This window comes from Eucalyptus grandis, chromosome 3, assembly GCF_016545825.1.
Source record: "Eucalyptus grandis isolate ANBG69807.140 chromosome 3, ASM1654582v1, whole genome shotgun sequence".
Classification (NCBI taxonomy): domain Eukaryota; kingdom Viridiplantae; phylum Streptophyta; class Magnoliopsida; order Myrtales; family Myrtaceae; genus Eucalyptus; species Eucalyptus grandis.
In genome coordinates, this window is record NC_052614.1 from 2,003,616 (window position 1) to 2,025,923 (window position 22,308).

A 22,308-nucleotide genomic window follows, 5' to 3' on the forward strand; every position below is an offset into this window, starting at 1 on the left:
GTGAGACACATATAACAGGAAGATGCTGAAGCTAAATCTGTACAAATGCTGTGCTGATTTCTAGAGGTTGGTCACGGTCAACTTTCACAATCTTGCTCTGCTTTTATTTTCTTCTCCTCCCCCTTTTCTTCTCTGAACTCTTGGGCAATCTAGTCATGTTGGTTGCTTTAAAATTTATCTTCTGTAGGGCCAGGCCCTCTTAGATCAGCAATCCCAGCAAAAAATGGCTTTTCTTTTGGAAGCTTATTATAATCTTGGGTGGTCAAGTATATACTTGATTTTCTCTTCGGTCTTTCCATTACTCTGTTCAGAGGACAATACCCTTCTTGCGTTTGCATTGTAAGTTTTTTTTGGGACAATGGCAGTGCTTGCTGATTTTTCTGTTCCTTATGTTTATTCATTAGCGAGATGTTGTGCTGTTGGTGGTACTTTAATTGCTTTGTCTCATGGTCAGACTAGAGTACGAGGGCGACGACGGTGCAAATGCATGTTTGTTTGATGTTGATCAAGGTACAGGTCCTCATGGCATTTTGTGGTCATGTAGAATGTGTATTCATTTCAATGTATTACAGTAGCTTGAAAAGATGTTAGTCTTAGGACTGCTGAGACTATTTGCTTAGAAATATCTATAACCAAACATTTGCAAATTGAGATAATGGGGTGTTTATGTCTCATGTAGTTCTCTTTGGTTGCAGATTCCTTTACAGAAAATCTTGTTGTGATGGAAGAGGAATCGGTTTATGAATTCTGTTGTTAGCCATACATGTCTGCTACAGGTTGTCTCGTTAAATTTTCTCTTTTTCCACTTTATCATGGTTATATTTTGAGCTGTAGTTATTTCTCTTAAGGTTACTAGCCACAGTTAAAATTGAAAATGGGAGCTTTTCAAATTTCAGACCCGGTTAGCTGTGTATTTGCATCAACTACTTGTGATCATCCAATTCATGTCTGGGATGCTACTACTGGATAGGATTGTGAAGTTGAGCTTAGAGGTTTCATGTACTCTAGGGAGACTCTACGGAAGCCATATAATCGTTTAGGGGTACATTGAAGTTGTGGACCCCGAACTTATCACACATCTTAGACATGCTTTGTAGCAACTCTGTTATCTGCAAACCTCTTAGCTTCTCTTTCAAAATCTTCTTCATGCAAACCCATTTTGAATTGTGTTGAAAAAAATAGGAAATTTTATTGACTCGTCCAGTTGACATAACATCGTTGCACATACAGGGCTTATGATGCTGTGGATGAAATTAGAACTGCATTTTCAATTGCATTTAATCCTGCGGGGAACAAGTAAATGTTAACATTCAATTTTGAAGACTCTTAAATTCCCTCATGTCAATGGTCCACTCTGATTCCCCTCAAACTTTTCTGCTAGAATCCTTACATTATTTTACCTTCTATTTTTAAAAGAAGTCAGCATTTGGTGATGTCGCTTATGCTCTGCTACCTGAATTTCAGAACGTCAGTGTTTGGTTGCTTAGTGGTTTTTGCAGTTATCATGAATGATTTAGTTTGTTGGAGCTATTCTCTTTACATAGGGTTTATAGCATTTTAAGTCTATTAAAGTTTCAACCTACATCCTCCGCTTATGTTTAGGATTTTTGCTTGATATAACAGATCCATAAGAGCGTTTCACGTACATCGCCCTGGTAGGGATTTTGAGAAGCACTCAACCCTTGAAGGAAACAAAGAAGGTCAAATAGGTGCGTTGTTGTGCTTGTCCTGTTTTAGCTATTTCTGGATATTTGTCTATCAACTTAAATAAAAGAGGATTTCAAAAACTAGAATGGAGAAGAATTGAGTATTTCAACTTCAAAGGATTACTTTGGATTGAAAGGCTGTCTTGTTCTATTTATTTTTGCCACGGGGCTGATGTACCATGCATGTAAAGGGAAATAGCAGATCTCCAAAATGCCCTGGATTTCCTTGTTTATTGCATAATGATTCTAGATAATATTTAGATCACAAGATAAGCGGGGAGAATTGAGTATCCCACTCTCTATTGCTTTTGTGCAGGTATCATATCTGCCCTCGCTTTCTCTCGAGCTCATACCAGAATGCTGGCGACTGGTTCCTACAGCCAGACTATTGCAATTTACAAAGATGATAACTTGGAACTCTTACACATCTTACGTAGTCAGCATGATGGGGTTACCCATAATAAAAATGCAATTCCGGGTGTTATTTTTGAAAGATTGGAAACTACTTGTATACTGGAGGAGGAAAGGAAGAATGCTCTAAATCTTCTCTTTTCCTTTTCTCGGCAATATGTGTAATTACTCTCTACCATTCTCTCTCTCTCTCTCTCTCACATGCAATGCCATGCGATGTAAACGTTTTTTCTGGACATTTCCAAGGTTTTTGTTATTAATTAATCAGATAAAAGTTGGAACAATTACCTTGTGATTATGAGTGATTGAATTTATTGAAGCCTCTAAAATATGCAAAATTGTTCCATCTGCTACTGATAGTGATTATTATGGGAAGATATGCTTTTTTCATATCTTAGACTTACTTTTGAATGTTGTTCGGTTTTTATACAGGGTAGTAGGAGTTCAGGCGTCCTCTTTGGCATATGCAAAGTCTACGAGATTGGATACACCCGAATATAGAGCCAGATATAAAATACAACAGGAAAAGACGAGATACACGGGGAAAGCTTTGGGTTTAAATTGCGGGCGGCGATTGTGGCAGAAAAGGATGAGAGAGAAAGAAGAGGAGAGAGGGAGAGAGAGAGAGGGGGAGAGAGGGAGAGAGAGCATGATCCAGCCCTCTTCAATGCAGACACTGTGACCTAACAAGTAACAAGGCACTCGCTAACATGGGATGTGTGTTAATTGGTGAAGCCGGATAAGATAGGAGAACATATCTAATTGTTATATCCAGTTTCTTTCCAAATAGAATGCTCGAATATTTTCATATCAATTCTGTCTTTATTCTATGATCAAACACAGTCTATGTTCTCAATTTCTGCGTAAACCACTGTGTTTTGGGATGGACTTAGCAATCAGGAATCATGGTGAACATGCATTATTTTAGGCATGTCTCTGACAATGTGTCTTCTTAAATTTCTATGTAGGACACTTTTATTATGTGCTGGGATGTTTGCAACACTGTTGATGTTGTCTACAAGTGAGTAATGTTTTCTAGTGATAGCCAAGCTCCTCTTTCCAATCCAACTTAAAAACATATTTTCCTGAATTGATGGGTCATTAGATGAGAAAGTAGAATACTTCCTACTGCGAATATGCCTTTCCTAAGGCGTAGTTTGTTTCTCTCGAGTAGTCGCTTTTGCTATCATTTTTTGTTTTTCAAACCATTGAAGTGACTTTTTTTGTTCCTCCATTGTTTGTATAGGTTGTACTGATCATCTGAAGATACCAACCAGCGGATATACTTTGATGTTGAACCTCTAGGTTGACATCTTGGTCCAGGCGGTCAGGTATAAAGCGGGATTTTACATTTATGGTGATCTATTTTGTCAATTGTCCACTCTAACAGTCTTTGCCTTCGGGATGGTCTAGTTCATATATATGATCTTCAAACTGCCCACTGGTTTTCAGGCTTTCAGGCTGCATCAGGTCTGATACTGTAATTCAAGGGTTTCGTGTTCACTTACGCGTTTTGTGTTTAGTCGTATTAGATTTGCCTGATAATGAACATTTCCTTGTGTTCCATGATGATGCCGATACAGTACATGGTTTCTCTCTTCATCCGATTTTGCCAGTGGCTGCTTCTCCGTGGCACCAAAGATTTGAAGTTCCTGAGGACGATGATGCAGTTTGTCACTTACGGGGTGTCATAGACGTTCCTCTTTTGCTGTTAAAGCTTTACAGCATATTTCACTTCGCCTCGTTGAATGAGCTGGTGCTTGTGCTAATTCAATCGAAATATTGGGCCCTAGGAGATCCTGCATAGGGTTTTTTTCTTGTTCGGTTTTTTTCCAAAGTGCTACTGGAGGGTCTTCTGGGGACCAATCTTTGCAACTTTCATGGCAAAAGGATATCCTTTTTTTCCCCAAGTTCTTCGGCAAGCTAAGATTAGGCCATCTTGAAGTTTTTGATGCGAGTTTCAACAGCCAGAGTCTATTCTGCGTTCCTTTGATGATGCACTTGGATCAAATTGTTGCATGTTCGGTTACACAGATTAGAGTAGATATCTCTCGTGAGCCATCTATGCATGCCATTGGTTTACGTTGTATTATCGTCTTTTGCAGGTGATGAGAACTATCTCTCAATCTGGAGCTTCGCTTTTGATTCCGCAGCCAACAGTGTGAAAGCTTTCGTTATGTAATTGCACAAAGACATAATCGCAGCAAGTAATACGCTTTCTGGCTTAACAGATGTTTCCTTGTGACAACATGACCAATAGAAATGGTCTTTGTTAAGGAATTGTCAACTTGCTCTCTTTGGCAGATAGCCTCTGAACTGCAACACTGGTTTCTTTCTCAGAGCCTTTAGTGGAGAGTAAATGGGATTCGAGAATCAGGAAGAAAGTTTCGTCTCCGTAACACAGAATTTGCATAGCCGAATTGGTCATTTGGTTCCTTTAATGGAGCAATTTTTTGCCACTTTTCAGTTGTCGTAGAGAAAAGGTACTCTATGAAGGTGTTTAATGCGCGAGCTAGGAGAGTGGAGAAGTATGAAATTTATCATTTGCTTTTTCTCCTTTCCTGTCTTTTCTGTTCTTCCTTGTCATATTGAATTTAGTTTGACCTCAATATGAGATGTTTATCTTTAGTGACATATCATCGAAGTCCAAATGCGATGAGTTTATTAGACGTCTTACATACATGACGGCATGCTTAACAAGTTTAAGATATTAATTTCTTTTACATGCACAAAAATATGACTAAACATTTTATTTACATGTCTAAAATGTATCTAAGCATGTGATATCCACCCGCATAAATATTAAGTTGTTTAAATAAACCAGTCTACGATTGTGATAAAGCATTGAAAGGCTCAATCAGTGACCACCTGTGTACTTTGTGTGTTTAAACACGTTCCCCTTCCCCTTCATGACACAATATTGATTAAACCGTTAGATTCTCCGGAGGTTTATCATTACCCCATTTTATATTTGGGGTTGACTTCAATAAACGGGATAATTTAAGGACTGTCAGTCCAAACCAGCTACTTTGTCATCCCAAGATGCGCGCCCACCCCCGGACGATGGGGGCTGTACTTTTTTTTTTAAACCATTAGGTTCTCTCGGAGGTTTAAACATTTTACGTTCTCCCTTCCCCTTCAAACATGTTCCCCTTCCCCTTCATGACACAATATTGATTAAGTTTCAACCAAGCACGCTTACTTTGATGCCATGTAAATGCATCATCATGTCAAAAACTGCCGGCCTCAGTTGGAGTGATGCGACTGCAAAAAGTATGGTCGGAGGTTGAGAGGGCTCCGTGGCAAGTGCGGAGATATGCGTGATAGAGTCAATGGTGGAAAGAGAATTGGGAACATATGAAATTAGGGATATTTTTATCTTACCATGTTGTTGAACTTGCATCTATATTTTACTCTGAGAGAAAGAAATGTTGAGTGGGTTACTTATTGTATAGCATAAACTTTGTCAATTACTTAAGTTTAATTTTGATCCTCCCAATTTATTTTAACAATTGGGATCATCTACACTTAGATGGGTCATAGAACGCTGTTATGATGAATTTAAAAAAAGAAAAAAAAAGAAAAAAATAATAATTTAAAATAAAACTATATAAATAAAAAGGGCCAAGTGACGTTCATTGTTCTTTGCCTTTGTCTTGCTCAGCTCACAAGTCCTCGGCTGATAATAATTTAAAATAAAACTACATAGTTTTGTTGAGTATTGACCATATAGGATATTTTTAAATAAAACGATATAAAGTAAAGGGGCCGCACCACTCACCGAGAGAAGAAGCCCTAGAATTTCAATTCCCATGGCGAAACCCTCCAAGCGCCGGAGGGTTCGGAGGATCGACTGACCACCCTCCGGCCATCAACTTCCTCCTCCTCCTCCGCCTCCGAGCAACTTGCCAGATCACGTAATCATGGCGCTTATCTCACTTCTGTCCATTAAAGAATTCATCAAGGGTCTAGGGGTGAGCATGGTTCCGAATAGAACCGGAACCGGAGAACCACACCGCAGGGTCCTGTTCGGTTCCACGTTCCAAGGAGGGGGTTCCGGTTCCAGTTCCGGTTCTGCCGGTTCCTGGACAGGAACCGGAACCGGAACTGAAAAACCCTAATTGGTTTTCACTTCTGTTCTGCCCCCTCTCTTCTCGCGACTTCCCTCAGTTTCAGTTTCAGAGTTTGTTCACTGTCTTCTCCCTGTCCACTCCAGCGTCTCGACTCCCTCGACCCCGACTCAGGCTCGACGATGGCGAGAGAATGGATCGGGAGTGGGGTTCGAAGCCCGGGAGCGGGGGCGCTGCCTCCGCCCAGAACGAAGCCATCGACCGCCGCGAGCGCCTCCGCCGCCTCGCCCTCGAGACCATCGATCTCGCCAAGGACCCCTACTTCATGCACAACCACCTCGGCAGGTTCAGACTCCCCCTTCCTTTCCCCCCTCAGTAATCGATCCCCCAGAACTGGGCTTTCGCGTCAATTTGATGTTTTTACGGGGCTGACGGCGGCACTGGCTTGTTTCGGTGGTTGCAGTTACGAGTGTAAGCTTTGCTTGACGCTGCACAACAACGAGGGGAACTACTTGGCGCACACGCAGGAGAAGAGGCATCAGACCAACTTGGCGAAGGATGCGCCTGCTCAGCCTCAGCCCAATAAGCGGAAGGTTAATGTTCGCAAGACGGGTGAGTTTTATGTTCTTCCGGCTTCTCCTTGGGAATTGGGATTTATGTGGAATCCGCTTTAGGGTCTAGATTGGTTATGTTGCGTGGAGATTGATATTGTTCGTGCTGCTTAGTGAGAGCTGTGGTTGAATTATGGGAAGTGTTGCGCAACTGTTGACGAATTGTTGGGCACCTTCTCTCTATTGTGGCTGATGTTGGGCTGTGGAGAGAATCTTTTGTGCTGATATTCGGGGGGACTTTTGAATGAGGATTCGACTGTACTGCGTGGGATAGTGTAGTTTCTTCATGCTGTTTGATATTGATCACATTGGCGGCTATCTATCAGCACAACATGAAAATTTTGCTTGTTTTTTTGTTGGCTCTGCTTGTTTCTTTGAAAATGATTGTTAAAAAAGCGCGTTCATCTTATTATGGTGTTTGATACTGGAAAGTTAGTTGGTCTAAGTGAAAAACTTTTCAACAAGAGGAAAAGCCGCACCCAAAAATGAGGAAAATGACTTAAGATTTTAAAATCCTGGAAATTGTTTTTCACTTTCACCATCATAGACAAGTTCATCATCTCTCTTCTTTTCTCTGAAACATGCACCGACATCATCCTCCCTTTACTAGAATTCATAAAGCCACCATTTCATTTAAATGAGGTGAGACAATGTCTAACCTCTCTATTTAAGAAAGGCAATGTTCCATTGTTGTCTTCTTTCAGCTGAATTAATCTTTTTATATGCACTTGATGTGAGTTAGGCATCACTTTTAGAATAGTGAGCAACGCTTTAATAAAAGTTGGATAACTATGGTAGCATCTTCAGACAAATGTCTTCCTTCTGCGATTTCTGTTTATACAAATTTGTAGGCAAGCTTGATATGTTGAGTTTTTCAGTTGAACGGAAAGAGTAAAGTTTTGTGGAAAAGAAAGGAAATGAAGCACATCTGGCCTCCTCCTTAACCGTGGGTGATTGCTATTTTGTTTCTTCCATAATAGATGATTGCTATTTGAGGAGTGTGTTGGATAATTAGGAGAATATTTTCATTGACATGAAAAGGCTTTAAAACAAAGATCATCTTACTAGACAGTGCCATAATCTGTATTGGACCATGTTTTGAAACTTTTCAAACACAAGGGGTTACTGCTACTGCTTTTAGAATTCTCAAGTTACTATTTATGATAGGAGATAATGAGCAAACTTGGGGTCTTACAATGAAATCAGTCATAAAAGCTGAAGGTTTTGCTACAGCATAACTCAAATCAATTGAAGTGGCCGTTCGGTGATGAGTTGCAGTATCTATTATTTGGTGATGTTGTTGGCTTTCATATGTATCACAATCAGTGGAAGAGGTTTGTAAAGGCATGTTATCATGCCACCTCACTTAGGATAGAATGAAGCTGAGCAGCTTGCTTGTTCAATCGACATGAATAAGGTGGTTCAGTTCATATTATTTGTAGAGCCTTCTTTTTCTACTAATAAAGGTGAAAACATAATTGAGCGTTTTTTTCAGGGCCAAGAGTCCATCAACATCAACTATAACCATTCTAGGAACTCAAAAGTATCTCCTTTTGAGTGCCAACAAAAACAGCAATTGTTTTTTGATAGTTTTACAATTAGCTACTACTTTTTCCTTTAATGTTAATCCACTTAACCTCATTTATTTGAACTTCTCTGTAGGTGCAAAGTTGGATTAGAAGTGGGTTAAAATATTTTTCCATTTCTCGCGCATCGCTTGATTGGGGTATTCAAATGCCTAACCATCTCAATCCTTTGCTTAAGCTTCAACAAGAAGTTATCATTGTCTTCCTCAGCTGTCTTCAGCAACCTCTCCAACAAGTTGCTCTTCTCTGCCAACCCGAGATTCCCGATATTAACCTCTGTTATCTTGCCATCTTCTTCGGCAAGAATTCCCTGCCGAATACGCAAGTATGTTGGGAGCTTTTCAAGTGCAGCCCTCACTATCAACTGTCAGTGGTGAAAAGGCTGAAGGAAGTAGTGGCGGAGAAACGAGAGTTTGAGCAGCAGATGGAGAACGTGCAGAGGGTAGGACAGCATCTGAATGTCATTCCACTTCATGCATATTACTACTCAAAAGATGAGAAAGCTCCTTATATGTGACTATATAACAGGAGGCAACTTCTCTTTGTTGCTGCATGGTATGTTTCACCTAGTCAATTTTGTATATTATTTAGACAATTTTCCTAACCAAGGGATCCTAATTTTGCTAATCATTTATGTAAATGTGTACCATGTTCATTATCGTTTTTTAAAACTAAAAATGAAACAAAAAAAAAAAGAAAAAAGAACCCGTTGGAACCTATTGGAACCTGGAACCGACCTCGGATAAGTTCCAGATTCTTGATTTTGATGGGTAGATTTCAGGTTCCAAAAAATTAGGAACCTGTGCTCACGGGTAGGTTCCAGGTTCCAAGCGGAAGCTGTAAGGAACCGGGAACCGCTCACCCGTAGTCGAATCAATAGTCAGTAATCTTTGGAGAGTACCCAATAGTTTGTTCTTTGAAATTCCTTACAAGAACAGTGGGAATCAAGGAGTTTCCTTTCACGTTTGTCTCCATTTTTGCTAAGCAAATGAATATTGATGAGACTGAAGCATATGCTACGAATACGTCACCGTATACCTCATGTTCATTCATTTTTTGCATTGCTTATACCTGGTATGAACTTTTGATAATTGTTCTACAAATTATCAAGAAATAAAATCGCAAAAATTCTCAAAACAAACAAAAGGGCAAAAAAAGTTCCAGGCAGAACCTTACCAAAAAATATTTTTCCTTACCAAAAAGTTCCAAGCAGAACAGCACAGCAACGCAAAAAAAGAAAAGAAAAAGAAGATGAAAAAATGAAGGAGAAAATCAGCTAAAAATCGTCAATTTTAGGAATTTCTTTTACGAAATGTTATTGCTTTTTACAAACTTTTCTCTTTTTGTTGCGAACAAGAATTTTGATCAAGTGGGTTCTGCTGTTGTGGACAAAAACGATGTGCTCCAGCACGCTAACGTGCATCGTCGCTAATTAAGAAAAAAGAGAGGAAAATCTATAAGTTAAGCACCAATCAAGTGGTCTGCCAATTCGTGTTTTGGTCTTCGGACTACATGTATCCCCGCATGTACGCTTTTGCGTTGAGATCATATGAGGTTCCCGACGGATAAAATCGCTGCATTCTTTATCTACCGGTAAGTGTTATACATGTCTATAGCTCTAGATTTTCGATCAAACAAATAAAGCCTAGATTGATTCCATAATAGTGATCTATATTGAATTGCCAACTAAAATCATTCACGGAAAAAGCAAATGATTTGAAATAAATTTTTTCAAAAAATAATCACCTATACAGTTACAAAAATGAATGAACGCAAGAAACTTAGTATTCTTGCCACTGGCATCCTTTCAAAAAAAGAAAAAAAGAAAAAAGACAACTCAGAAGCTCAACATTGAACTAAATGAGCTACATCAATTTTCATAACAAATTATTTCCTATCAATCATGTTCAATTTTCCATCTAAAATATCTCATTTTAAAGTGAAAATTACCTGTTCTAGGTAAAGGATATAGGATTTTGAAATCGACTTTAAGTAGTCAACCGAGTCAAGACATTGTGATCGAATCATCATTGACAATTCAAAACTCGTACAAAGATCTGAAAAACCTCCCAAATAGGAAACCATATTCCACACTAATAGATCTAATGACAGGCAGTGGGCCCAAGGGAGTCCATTTGGGAGAATCCCAACGAGGAATTATAACTAATAAGGACTTGCTCCATGAAACTAAAGAGACAACTGATAGGAACCTTAATGATACTGATTAGAACAATTTTCCAGCACGCGTTTCTAGACTAATCAAATGTCTGTTTAGAAGTTCATCATGTTTTCACGTTGAAACAGTACTAAACCCAAACATGCAGGAAGGTTCAGAGTACCTAAAATTCTAAATCTTCTAATTCTAATAGCTACACACCCACAGAGAAAACTATCTACACACAAACATACACACTCACAGAACACTTTCCCCAACCGACGGTCATATACGCTCTCTCAATCTCCCTAAAAAAGAGCAGAAACTCAAAAGTCTAAAACAAAAGCAGAAAGTCTGTACAGCAGGCTAACCCAGACAGACACCAAATTCTCCTTTAGGTGCTTCAACTGCAGTATAGGTAGGAGCACTCGGAGCAAACAACAAAAGCTTCAGATAAGTGTGTTGTATTGAAGTTGGAGGTGTCATCTCTGAAGTGACCAGTAGAAGTAAAATCTATAACTTTTACAAGAATAACTTCACCTAGTATAGTTGTTTAATTGACCGGTCCATTACTTTCAGGCAATACTGATTTCTGCCATCAGATCCATTCATTAGGAAAGACTGCTCTACGGAAGCGAGAAAGGAAAGAAGTAGTCATTGACTGAATCTGATAGACTATACTGCTAAATATATGATTTGAACAGACAGGAGGCTTACAACATTTCCAATTGGAAAGACACCAAATATACTAAAGCACAAAACCCCATCTTCATCTCCACTGCAGGATATTGAAACATTGCTTTGAAGAATTTGAGAGCACAACGAATGAATCTTGACCGTTGTCAGTTAAACCAGTTTCTCCAGGTACTAGTCCAGGCATGCAAGGAGCTCCTGGAGCTGGAGGGAAGAAAAGAGTAGTGCAATCTTCAAATGCCAAAGCGTTGCCAGAAGTGTCCTATTAAAAAATGGATAATTATCTTTCCAATTGGCAAAAAAAAAAAAATAGAAGAAGAAGAAGGTAAATATAACAAGAGATTAAGGTTAAGGAGTCAACAATCAACAAATCAACAACTCACAGTTGACACCAAACATAAATTTTCCAAAAACCTTCCACAAACCCATATTGAAGCTGTTGAATAAAATCCTAAGTTTGAGAAAAGAAATATTTTAGTAGACCAGACTAAAATAACTACTTAACTGCAAACGAAGCATTAGATAGAACATGAAAGGTATGAACAATAAAATATTGTCTGTTAAGAATCAAGATCGAGAAGTTAGATGAACCTTTTTCAGTTGAAAGATGCATACTCTATTCACTCGGGCATCCTCCTCCCAATTGAGACACCCCAGCTGCCGCATGGGACTTAAGCTTCTTAACAGTTTTCCATTCTGCTTACTATTTATACCGAGTTAGAAAAAAAATATACCACAGTACGTATAACTGCTGCAAGCACTAGCATATAACAAGCAGCACGATGCATATCCACGGTTCCATAAAGACGGCTAGATTGGTAAGATAACATTCATATGTAAAAATAAGATCTTCAAAGCAAAACATAATCCATGAAGTGGATAATGATCTGTAAATTGGTAGACATCGCAAAGAAACTTTATGGCAGCAGCATCAGCCAAGTTCTGAGCAATTGTACCCATGACCAAACAGCTAGCTTAATGAACAACTGGTAATCTACAAACTTTTCCACCCACAAGCATAATTAAGGCACATACAAATTCTATCATTTAGGAGTCACCCGGACTATTACCTTCCTAATATGACCGAACTGGACATGAGTCACTTTAAATAATAGAAAAAAACTAATAATTTGATGAAAATGAGCGTGCCATGGATGACTGCTTCTATATGCTGTCTCAGTCATCTTTGGATAGGAATGAACGATTCAATCTAATTAGTTAAATGGGTATATATAAGATACAAGATATCATGATATCATCTAAACCAAGGACTTTGTAAGTTTATGGCTATTCTTCTTAAAAATTATATGACATTGACAAAGATATGCATATTGCATGTATTGTACAAGTTATAAATGCTGCGCTGGTCGTGTTTGGATTGGAATGAACCATTCACTTTAATTAGTTAAATGGGCTAGTCATCTCTTGTCATTTGTAGACCTATTTAACAAAGGGGGCATGTTCGAAAAGAGTGTTCTAATAAGATCTGTTAAGGCTTTCGTGCTCAGATTGACCTAACTAGCAGTCCACTGTTCATTTGACATTGGCAGACAGGACCCATAAACATGGATTGCCATTTCTATTAGCAGCTAAATCTTTGTTGAGCAAGCCTGCTGTTTGCAATGCATCATGCGGCTTTTTGAGCAATTCAGAATCTTTCCCAAGAGAGATTAGAGAAGAACACATTCTGAAGATAAGGGATTCTTGCAGTGAAACTGTACCATCTTCTAGTCCCAAGACAACTACTTTGCCATCAGGATGCCAGAATAATGATGTTATACATTTACCTAGAGTACATTAGAATAGTTAGATAATCCAGTATAATGACATACAATGGAATGTGCAAAGAAAAGTGATTTCATAAACAACAACAACAACAAAAACACAGAGAGAGAGAGAGAGAGAGAGAGAGAGAGAGAGAGAGAGAGAGAGAGGAGGATGAATAATTTGTTCACCATTAAATTAATAGACTAAGAGGAAAGACAGAGAACACACATAAACCGAGAAAATGATAATCAAAATTTGGGAAGTAAGGCAAACATCATAACAGTACACATTATATCTGACAGGGATACTGGTAGCTTGACATGGGATTTCTTTGGGCTAGTAGATCATCTAAAGCTAGGGAATCTATATCTTTTTGGCAGCCTTCAATCCATTATCTCAATCCAGGAACGAATCTTATTGTTCAGCTTTGGAACCTCGAGGTGGAGGGTAACCATGAAAGCATACGTCAAGCAAGGATCACAAGTGTACAAGTATCTACAACTTATCTCAACAGAAACCACTCAAGGATTGGTTCAAGAAGCACTCAACAACATGTTTTTCATATCAAGAAGGCAACATGATGCATGCGACATTCAGATGTTTCTGGAGAAAATATACCTCCTCTCTAAATTTTTCCAGTGAGAATAGAATACAAAAACTACCAAGGCTAGGCATCTGATCCCAAGCTCTTACGAATTTGAATTACCAAAAGATAAAGTCGTACAAGAACTTAACATACTTGGATGCAGCTCTGCCTACCCTCCTAGTCTTTTTGCTTTCTCCAACTCCTCCCTCCATGTATACATGTATGCAGCATAGCTTGACATATATCCTATTCACAAGTAAGTTAAATTCCCAACAACAAACTTGATTAATCAAAAAGATGTGACGAAATGCCCCTTTGTAATCAGAAGAAGATAAATTAACTTCAAGTAATACAAATTGTGTGAAACTTTCCAGACTAAACTCTACAATTTAACAATACAGAATGTGAGAAATCCTTGTAGGGAATGCTCAATCTGTATGAGAAGAGGAAGAAGAGGAGCCAGAAGTAATATTACGCTCAATCAGTACAAGAAGAGGAAGAGCGGAGCCAAAAGTAATATTACATCATGAAAGTCACTAACAGAAATTGAAGGAAAATATATAGAGGCCCGATGGCATTGAGATCGTATTTTGCAGGGGTTAAACCTGCCAACTCCAAGTGGGCATCAAGCATTTCTACATTGGACATAACTAGTCTATCTAGCATAAACGACATTCCCTCCAATTCAAGTTCTTTATCTTCATGAACACTTTGACTGGTGTACTGGAAAGGGCAAAAAGATGGCAATACGGGAGTAGGGTACACTTCCAGTTGGTCTAGATGATTGTCAGTTATGTTATGGAAATCTCCAAAGGCACCAATCTTGTCTAGAAGTTGATAGAAATCTATCGCACCTGTAAATTAAAATCCCTTCATTCAACTAGTATCAGCTTGGGATTCTTTATTTCCAACTATGTCATCTCCAAATTTTCCCTCCCATTACCATCATTCGCCATTCATTTTTGTGTAAAACACCAACTCCTTAGTTTGATGTCATGTTCTCATTTAGAATTCCAAGCAGTTAACCTCTATATTCACCAACTCTCCATCAAATGCAATTTGAACTGGATTGGCAATTGAAGTGATTTATTTGGGGAAAAGGACCGTAGTGCATTTAACGAAAAGCAAATGAGGAATAAGGCCATCATGCATGCAGAGTCAGAACTTGCAATTGGGCAAAGAAAATGGCACACCTTGTACCTCTACCGCAAGTGATAAAACCTAAGCACATTCAAAAACTGAAAGGCAAAAGAATAAGATAATTTACTCTTCCTTCCAAATACAGTTTAAAAAACCCAGCAAGTGTATGCTTTGAGAACACTTTTGGTTCCCACCTATATGACAAATTGAGTGTTGCTAAAGCTTTTGAGTTTGAAATAGTAGAACTTATATACTAATTCTAGTCAACAGCTGCTTTTTCAGTCTTTAAAAAACAGGACACAACAACTTTTCATTAATAATTTACTATGATCTTTGGAATGATGGTTATGCACTACTGAGCAGGAAAAAGAATGACCCTAAACCAGCTGCCTTTTCTTTGGTTTTTCAGTAGTTATTCTGAAGGCACGATGTGTATTTGCACCAGTTGTGATTAGGTAGAGTTGTGAAACGATGTAAACCAGATTCCTTGTGCTGAAGTTTGGAATGAATTTCCTTAACTCGAGGAAGAGGGAACAATGAATTATCCATAGGTATGAACCAAACGAGTTAAATTTGAAATCAAAAACAATCTGCTCACCTGAAGGCACCAACTACCAATCAAAAGCTTAGTCGCGTTCTGCAGCTTCTGAAGCAGTCCCTCAACCAGGTTGCAATACCCTCTGTAAGACTCGAACCGATTTTGAACAAAACAATCAGTTGGCCTTCCAAAATCCTCGCCTCTCATAAAAAAGTTCGACTCTGCTTCAATCAAGGATTGAGACTTCCGTTACCAGCTGCCTCATCATACCAGAAAATCCTCTCAAACAGCAACAGAGGACTTGAAATCTCCAAGGGGAAACCCTCATCAAGTGCATACCCGAAAGCAGCCATTGACCCGCAATTTCCCTCAAAGTTCTCGAACAAAGCTTGATGGTTCGCTTTAAACCGTAGCATCCTTCCAAACTAAGGTCCTCGAGAACAGGGCTGCCATTCGACATCTCATGCATCACCTCCGAGTCACAGACGGACAGGGACCTAAGATTAATCCAAGCGATACTTCTACTCAACGAGAAGCAACAGAGCCCTGAGTGCAGGTTCACCAAACGAAGAGCATCCATAAAAGGAGCCCCGGTACTGCGAAATGGCCGGCCATCTCGCACAACCTCTTAGTCGCATCGACTGAGAGGTCCTCGACACGGCGGTCGACAGCAAAGCGAAGCCACGGACTGAGCTCAAGCGCGCAACGGTCGAAAAAATCGGCGTCGATGTAGAACTTCCTCACCTTGGGCGACGCCTAGAGGATCAAGACGCCGTCCACGGACGGGGAGGCGTTCCGCCAGGGGAAGGAGAAGACGAGGTCCGGGGCGGCGGTCCAGACGGATCGCCACCGCTTCGACAAAAACGCACGTGCGGACAATGCGTGCGAGGTCGAGAGACGAGAAGATGTGGTGGATCACCGAGTCGGGGGCAAGGTGGCTGGTGCGATCGGCATCGTCGCCTAGGGTTTCGCATCGACGAGAGGAGGAGGAGGAGGAGAGGTCGGCGATCGCTTCTTCTTCGCCATGTGGGGATCGACGATCGAACGGAGGAACCGGAAGGAGAGCCTCCTCCGATTTGAGGGTTCATTTCACTCGGACTTTAAAGTTTCTGGCTTCCCGTATAGAGACACGTGTCGCTCGATGGAGAGGCAACCACTTTCCCGCGCCTTTTAATACATCTACGAGCCCATGATGATGGGCCTCGCACGTCTTGAATTGCCGAGTACCGAACCTTGATTTTTTAAATCCAAGCTTGTCCGACATCTGCAAAAATCATCATTCATATAATAATCGAGTATGAACAAAATTTAGTAGGCGTACTGCGTACATAAGCGAGCTTGAGCCCGTGAAAGAATATGTTTGCTTGATTCCGCTTGATTTGTGATATCACGCTCGAGGGCTCAATTTACATAGTGATAAACATAAATAGCATTGGTAAATATCAAAATTAGTTGACAACAAAATTTTGATCGATAACTTATTCGGTCAGTAGCATTTTGGTAAGTTACCAAATTTTTTAAAAAATACCAACAGTTATTATAATTTTATTATATATATTACTATTGACATCCAAATAATCCTAATGGTTAAAGTTAGAAAAATTCAAGATTCAAGATCCCGATCATGGCGACACTCATTTCTTAACTTGAAAAAAATTAGATTTGTATCAGTAGTATTTTAATTGCATATAGGTGTTAATTCAACATAAGCGTGTAGGAATAGGCGTTTAGATTTCTAAGTTTTCATAGAAATGGCTTAAAATCCTTTTTTTTTTTGGTCAAATCAAAGAATCTACCTTTGACTGAAAAAAAAAATATTATTTCAATAGTCTTTAATTCTTTTTAGACATTTGATTTAGAATATAGTGAAATTTAAGTACCTACAATCAAATCAAAGAAATATCAATTTCAAGAATCGATTAACCGGTTAGAACACCATATTTGTTATTATGGAATTTGAGCTCACACCTTTCAAGATCGCGTCACATGGCGCAATTACACAACTCTTGGAGAATAAAATCTGTTCTTTTCTTATCTTGGAAGGGGTCCTTTTTTTTCTTCTTCTTTTGGCTTCTTTTTATGTTCAAGAGGGAGGCGCCACAAGTTAAAAAAAAAAAGAGAGAAAAGAGAGAAAAATAAGGAGGATTGACTCTCCATGACCGCTGTGTATACACCTTCACCGTTGCCCCATCACATCCGACCTCATCCTCGTCACCGCAAGTTGCATCCATTGTTCTTGGACTTCATTCTCTTGAGGAGTTGGAGCAATAGTCGCCGTTGCCCATTCCGACGATTGAAACCCACGCCATCACTTCGATGAGCCTCTCCATCACTCCTCTCGACTCCATTAGTTGCCAAGCCAATTGCCCTCGCTATTCCCGAGCCACCCTTTCCTGCTCCACTATTGCTCCCTGCCTTCCCATCATGAAAACTGAAGAGCCTAGATCTCGTCCGAAGACTCCCTCGTTGGTCGTTGTTCTGTTCGTAGATAGTTGTAAAGGTTCCAATCGCCAGTTGCGAGTGCCCATCGTAGCCTACTTACACCACTGATAAACTAGGCTTTCCTGCTGCCTTCAACGATGGTCATCGATGAGGAGCCACTCAAAACCTGATGGTCCGGGGTTAATTTTTGAGCTTGAATATTCTGATTGGTTTATCCGATTCTATCTCCACTTTTGTTCCTTACTTTTTGTGGATGCAATGGCTAGCGCAATGGTTAGCCGATGGTAGGAGACGGTGGTTCGGCGAAGAGCGGGAATAAGTAACAGTGGTATAGGAGTACTTTTGAGCGTGAGATTTTGAATGTTTCCTCCTGGTTCGGTGAAGCTTTAGATAGCATGAAGATGCACCGTGAAAAGTCATTGAAGGTGGGAGTTCTGGGAATAGGGAGCCAAGCCTCGAAGATGAGATGAGGGGTGAAAAGGCGAGAAAAGGCTAAAATGATGATGACGTGTCCGGTGGGGTGAGGCCCCACACGGGGACGAGGTGGCGTTGCGGAGGGCCGGTCTTTTCCTCCGTTCCCGTCATCCAACCCTCTCTTTTGCTAAATTAGTAATTGCTAATTGCAATGGGGATTTAAAAATTAGTTCCCTGGAATGTTCTAAATTCTCGAGGAGACGATGGTATCCCTACTGCCGGATTGCCAATGCTGTTTCATGGTAACGATTTCCAGAATGCCATGTGGAGCGATACGATCCATTCTTCGAGCCAAACGGACTATACGGGGGGCGGGAGTGTCCTCGACTCTGAACCTCCCTATGCCTCGACATCAAGCTTCAAGTCTTGGAGTCCACTTCCTCATCCTGAAGGCAATCCCATGATGGGAGATTCCCCAGCAATTTATTTAGATGACATTTTGGAATGTGATGACTTGTCAGATCCCACGATACGATGATGATGGTTATGTTAGAGGTACCAGGAACGGTGGTGTTAAGTCCGAAATTTAGCCCAATTCTCTTTCTTCCTCATATCTGCAACTTTTCTCAGCAAATTCTCAGACTCTGCTGGACCTCACAAGCCTCCCTCCATTGAAGCTCCATCCTTCACAAGCTCACCATGGGTTTGCATTTCCCATTGATGCTTCTGTACCCTCCACGCGTTTTGTCACAGCAGAGCTGGTGGCTGCATTTTCGGCTGCTAGTGGCGTGTGCTTCTGTTTCAGCTTCGCCGACAAACTGCTTTGGCTTCTCAGGTTCTGCTTCCGTTCGGCGTTCTTTCGTGATCTAATGGGTGGGTCAACTTGATTGTTCCGACTTGGTTTTGTGAGGTTTTGGCTCGATTTCTTCCAATTGGCAGGTGAAGAAGATGGAGTGGAATCCAGAGAAGGATTTGCTAGCGATAGTCACGGAGGACTCGAATGTGGTCGCTTCTTCGCTTCATTTGGCGGAGGCTGTAAACAATCTCTCCTGAGTATAGCTAAGACTAGAGAACTTCTTTTATTTATTTATTTATTTATCTATTCATTCATTCATTCATTCAATGTGTTGGTTTCTTCAACGATGGGCATTTGTGCTTTAGTATATTTGGTGTCTTTCCAATCGGACATATCATAAGCGTCCCGTGTGTTGAAATCAAATATTTAGCAGTATGGTATATTGGATACAGCCGACGATTCATTCTTTCCTTGTTCTGGCTTCTCATTCAGCACTTTTTCTTAATAAATCAGTATTGCTTGGAAAGTAATGGGCTGATTAAGTAAATAATTATACCAGGAATGCTTGTGAAAGTTTCAGATGTTTATGCCATTTCCCAGGCTAGATTTCACATTCGTTGGTCACTTCAGAGATGACACCCTTCCAACTTGGATATAGAACAATTATCTTATTTTTGTTTGGCCTGAGGTTAGCCTGCCTTACCTACTTGCTCTACTCTAGGCTATTAGGTTTTTGCTCTGTTCTATGAAGATTTCCAATCAATTCTCTAGGCTTGATTTGATTCGTCCTTAATGTTGTACTAGGTAAGATGATTATCCGTTTACTGATAGAATTCTTGGTATTCTTTTCTTAGATGAGGGCATATGAGTTACTCATCTGTGTTCACTTATTCATTCGTGTATAGAAAATATTTGTTTAAAGGCCTTCTTAAACGAATAAACATTTTCATCATCTTTTTAAAATTTAGTTACTCTCCCTACTTTCTTAAATCAAGCTTTACTACATGAATAACACATTAGGAGCTAAATAAAAACATGCGAATCGTTTGCATTTATGGTAGTGAGAACTTTGGTTCCTTTGATTTGATGACCCTCTTTGATCAAAGATGTTATGTACGCATTTGGAATTTGATATTATTGCCAAGAGATAATGATTTTAGGCTAGTATTGATTGATGTCTGTGGATGTGGATGCTCATGGGCAGTGGATCTTCTAGTTTGGACCATTTGTGGGGCACTAGCAGCTACCATCAGCACATCGTGAGAGTAACTTCCATCGAGGCCCTCAAAGCAACTGCCATCAAGGCCCTCAGCGGCAACCCTGCCAACTAAAATCTTTCCCGTTTTCTTTTTTGCATTTTTATGCCCATTTTTTTTTTTTTTTGTGAACGAGAGACAACTATGACGATAGATGGTGATGGTGGTCATGACGGAACCCCTCTTGATTTATAGATTTATTGATCCCATTTATCATTATTATTGCTGTTGTTACTGTTCAATGATTAGTGGTGGAAGTATTTCCTTTTCTTTCGTATTCTATCCCCCTGTGATCACGTGCGCTCCTCGAAAACCAACCCGACAACCCCAATCAAGTCGAGTGTAGAGACTGTGGGAGACATAAACCCTTCATCCAAGACTCCTAACGATGAACAGATATTCAGTATAAAACTAGAATTGGACCAGGAACATGCGTGATCAGCACGAGGATGAACATTCCGTGCGTCTCTAAGGAAACACACCTGGTACTAACAGGATGAGCAAAAAGATGCTCGAACTATGTAATAATATTGATGAGGTTTTGAGTCGGCGTCCTTCTATCGTCGGATGAAACATTATAGTGTCTTGACTGAGGGCTGAATCGCGACTAATCCTGGCAAAAAGCCAGGGTGACAAGAGGGGGTGGGGGAAAGAGGTGAGGCAACAAGTGCTGCGTTGATCTGCTTTGGGACTCAAAATTGCATCTAGCCAATAGGATGTCCAAGTAGACAGAGAAAATATGAGAAAATATTGGGTAGGGCTATCGTTTGGACAAAATGTGAAAAGAAATGTGAAAAGATTTAGGACTTAATTTACACAATTGAAATATTCGGGATTAAATTAGCATAAATGCAATAGGTCTAGAATTATTATTATTATTATTATTTGATAAATTTCCTGTCAATGCCGTGGTTCATACAATTTGACATTCTGACCACTAAATGTAAAACAGGTCAATCAAATGATGAAATTTGACTTAAAGATCAATAATATCACACTAATTCAACTCTTTTTTCCCTCCTTACTCAGATCTTACTATTGCTTAAAAAAAACAAAAATTCAACGACGGTTATAGCGTATAATATATGGTCATAAAATCCCATAGAGTTGCCTCCAGAAAATTTTGCAAGCTAGGCATTCAGAATACTATCATGACAATTCAGGATTACTACACATAAATTTACAATGTCGTGATGCTTCAGTTGTAATCAAATTATATTATATTATCTAACAGTACGGTGAGTGAAGGTGCCATAAATTTGGCTTATGGGGAGCGAGATTTCGAGTACATTTGACTTTCACATTTAATTCCAAGTTTTGGTAACGATGTATTTAGTAATAACAACTTAATTGATTAATCAATAAATAAAAAGAAAATCATGATATTCATAAAAAATTCAATAAAAAGAAAGACCGTGTATATATGAAAATGAAAAAGTATTAACTTAGAATTTAATAAAAGGAAGCATCGATTGCTAAAATAAATGTAGAAGAATGACTTCAGGATTAGGCATGGGACGACTCAAATAAGTGCTCAACGGCTGGATTATCGCACTTCCAAATAATATTGAAAATTCTAGGTATGTAGGTTTATTGCTCTAGATCCCTCCGTGACTTTATCTTCTTTTATCAAGCTCATGAAATATATATATTCTTCATGATTTTCGGAAATATTGAATATTTCTGTTACTTTTTGAAATTATTAGGATTGTGAATGTTACTAAACAATGAATATATAGACATCCAAAATTTATCTAGTTGATCCGATAATATTGGTCGTATGAAATTATAAGCAGCGGCCTTTTAAAGGATAGTGAGATTATTGAAGAAAATACACTAGTATGATCGAAGTTTGGAAAAAAGAATCTAATTTCTATCTGTTTTATGGAAAATGGATGTATTTTCTGCAAAAATTGAGCATTTTTTTTTTTGTGGATGTTTCAAGGCTTTATGTAATTGTTGGACCATTGGGGGTACTTTTGGGCCCATGGACCCAAAATCGAGTATCGAAGGGCAATTTCGTAAATTCAATACTAAACGGGCTTCTTGGCCCAAGTGAGTTTAGCCGCTATTTGTGAGGGTGCAAATTTCTGAAAAGGGGATGAAACTTGCATCGCATTGTTACTGAAAGGTAAAA

The 22,308-nt window shown here is 39.5% G+C and overlaps 2 protein-coding genes and 1 long non-coding RNA gene across 23 annotated transcripts; 2 read left to right on the forward strand and 1 right to left on the reverse strand.

Annotated features, from left to right (window-relative positions):
* The first annotated feature begins 1,222 nt into the window (after positions 1 to 1,222).
* LOC120285964 lies at positions 1,223 to 2,664 on the forward strand. Its single transcript, XR_005549252.1, has 4 exons — positions 1,223 to 1,296; positions 1,624 to 1,709; positions 2,023 to 2,278; positions 2,550 to 2,664. It is a non-coding gene; the product is annotated as an uncharacterized LOC120285964 (long non-coding RNA).
* Positions 2,665 to 5,910: 3,246 nt separating this feature from the next.
* On the forward strand, positions 5,911 to 9,037 carry LOC104435768 (splicing factor 3A subunit 2). Its single transcript, XM_039308443.1, has 4 exons — positions 5,911 to 6,034; positions 6,334 to 6,532; positions 6,651 to 6,799; positions 8,461 to 9,037. Exons 2-4 carry the CDS (start codon positions 6,381 to 6,383, stop codon positions 8,475 to 8,477), a joined length of 318 nt encoding a protein of 105 aa, XP_039164377.1. The 5' UTR covers positions 5,911 to 6,034; positions 6,334 to 6,380; the 3' UTR covers positions 8,478 to 9,037.
* Positions 9,038 to 11,038: 2,001 nt separating this feature from the next.
* LOC104435774 (anaphase-promoting complex subunit 4-like) lies at positions 11,039 to 16,391 on the reverse strand. Of its 21 annotated transcripts, none has more exons than XR_005549241.1 (5): positions 15,324 to 16,356; positions 13,739 to 13,818; positions 12,954 to 13,019; positions 11,824 to 11,928; positions 11,039 to 11,494 (listed from the first exon to the last, which is right to left on the reverse strand). XR_005549241.1 is itself a non-coding variant. In XM_039308440.1 (4 exons), exons 1-4 carry the CDS (start codon positions 15,468 to 15,470, stop codon positions 11,309 to 11,311), a joined length of 498 nt encoding a protein of 165 aa, XP_039164374.1. In that variant the 5' UTR covers positions 15,471 to 16,357; the 3' UTR covers positions 11,039 to 11,308. The 21 variants fall into 21 exon arrangements, 3 of the variants coding, with proteins under 3 accessions (XP_039164374.1, XP_039164373.1, XP_039164375.1); XR_005549237.1 differs by having other exon boundaries at positions 13,759 to 13,831; positions 15,324 to 16,355; XR_005549232.1 differs by having other exon boundaries at positions 13,739 to 13,831; positions 15,324 to 16,354.
* Between the last annotated feature and the right edge of the window lie 5,917 nt (positions 16,392 to 22,308).

Excerpts from the sequence above, each read along its gene's own strand:
- LOC104435768 (XM_039308443.1), top strand. The coding sequence starts at position 6,381 with ATGGATCGGGAGTGGGGTTCGAAGCCCGGGAGCGGGGGCGCTGCCTCC. Across the intron at positions 6,533-6,650 it reads ATGCACAACCACCTCGGCAG|TTACGAGTGTAAGCTTTGCT; the intron begins GTTCAGACTCCC and ends CGGTGGTTGCAG.
- LOC104435774 (XM_039308439.1), bottom strand. The coding sequence starts at position 15,470 with ATGAGAGGCGAGGATTTTGGAAGGCCAACTGATTGTTTTGTTCAAAAT. Across the intron at positions 11,936-13,738 it reads GTAGGCAGAGCTGCATCCAA|TAAGCAGAATGGAAAACTGT; the intron begins GTATGTTAAGTT and ends CGGTATAAATAG. Across the intron at positions 11,495-11,823 it reads GCATCTTTCAACTGAAAAAG|GACACTTCTGGCAACGCTTT; the intron begins GTTCATCTAACT and ends ATTTTTTAATAG.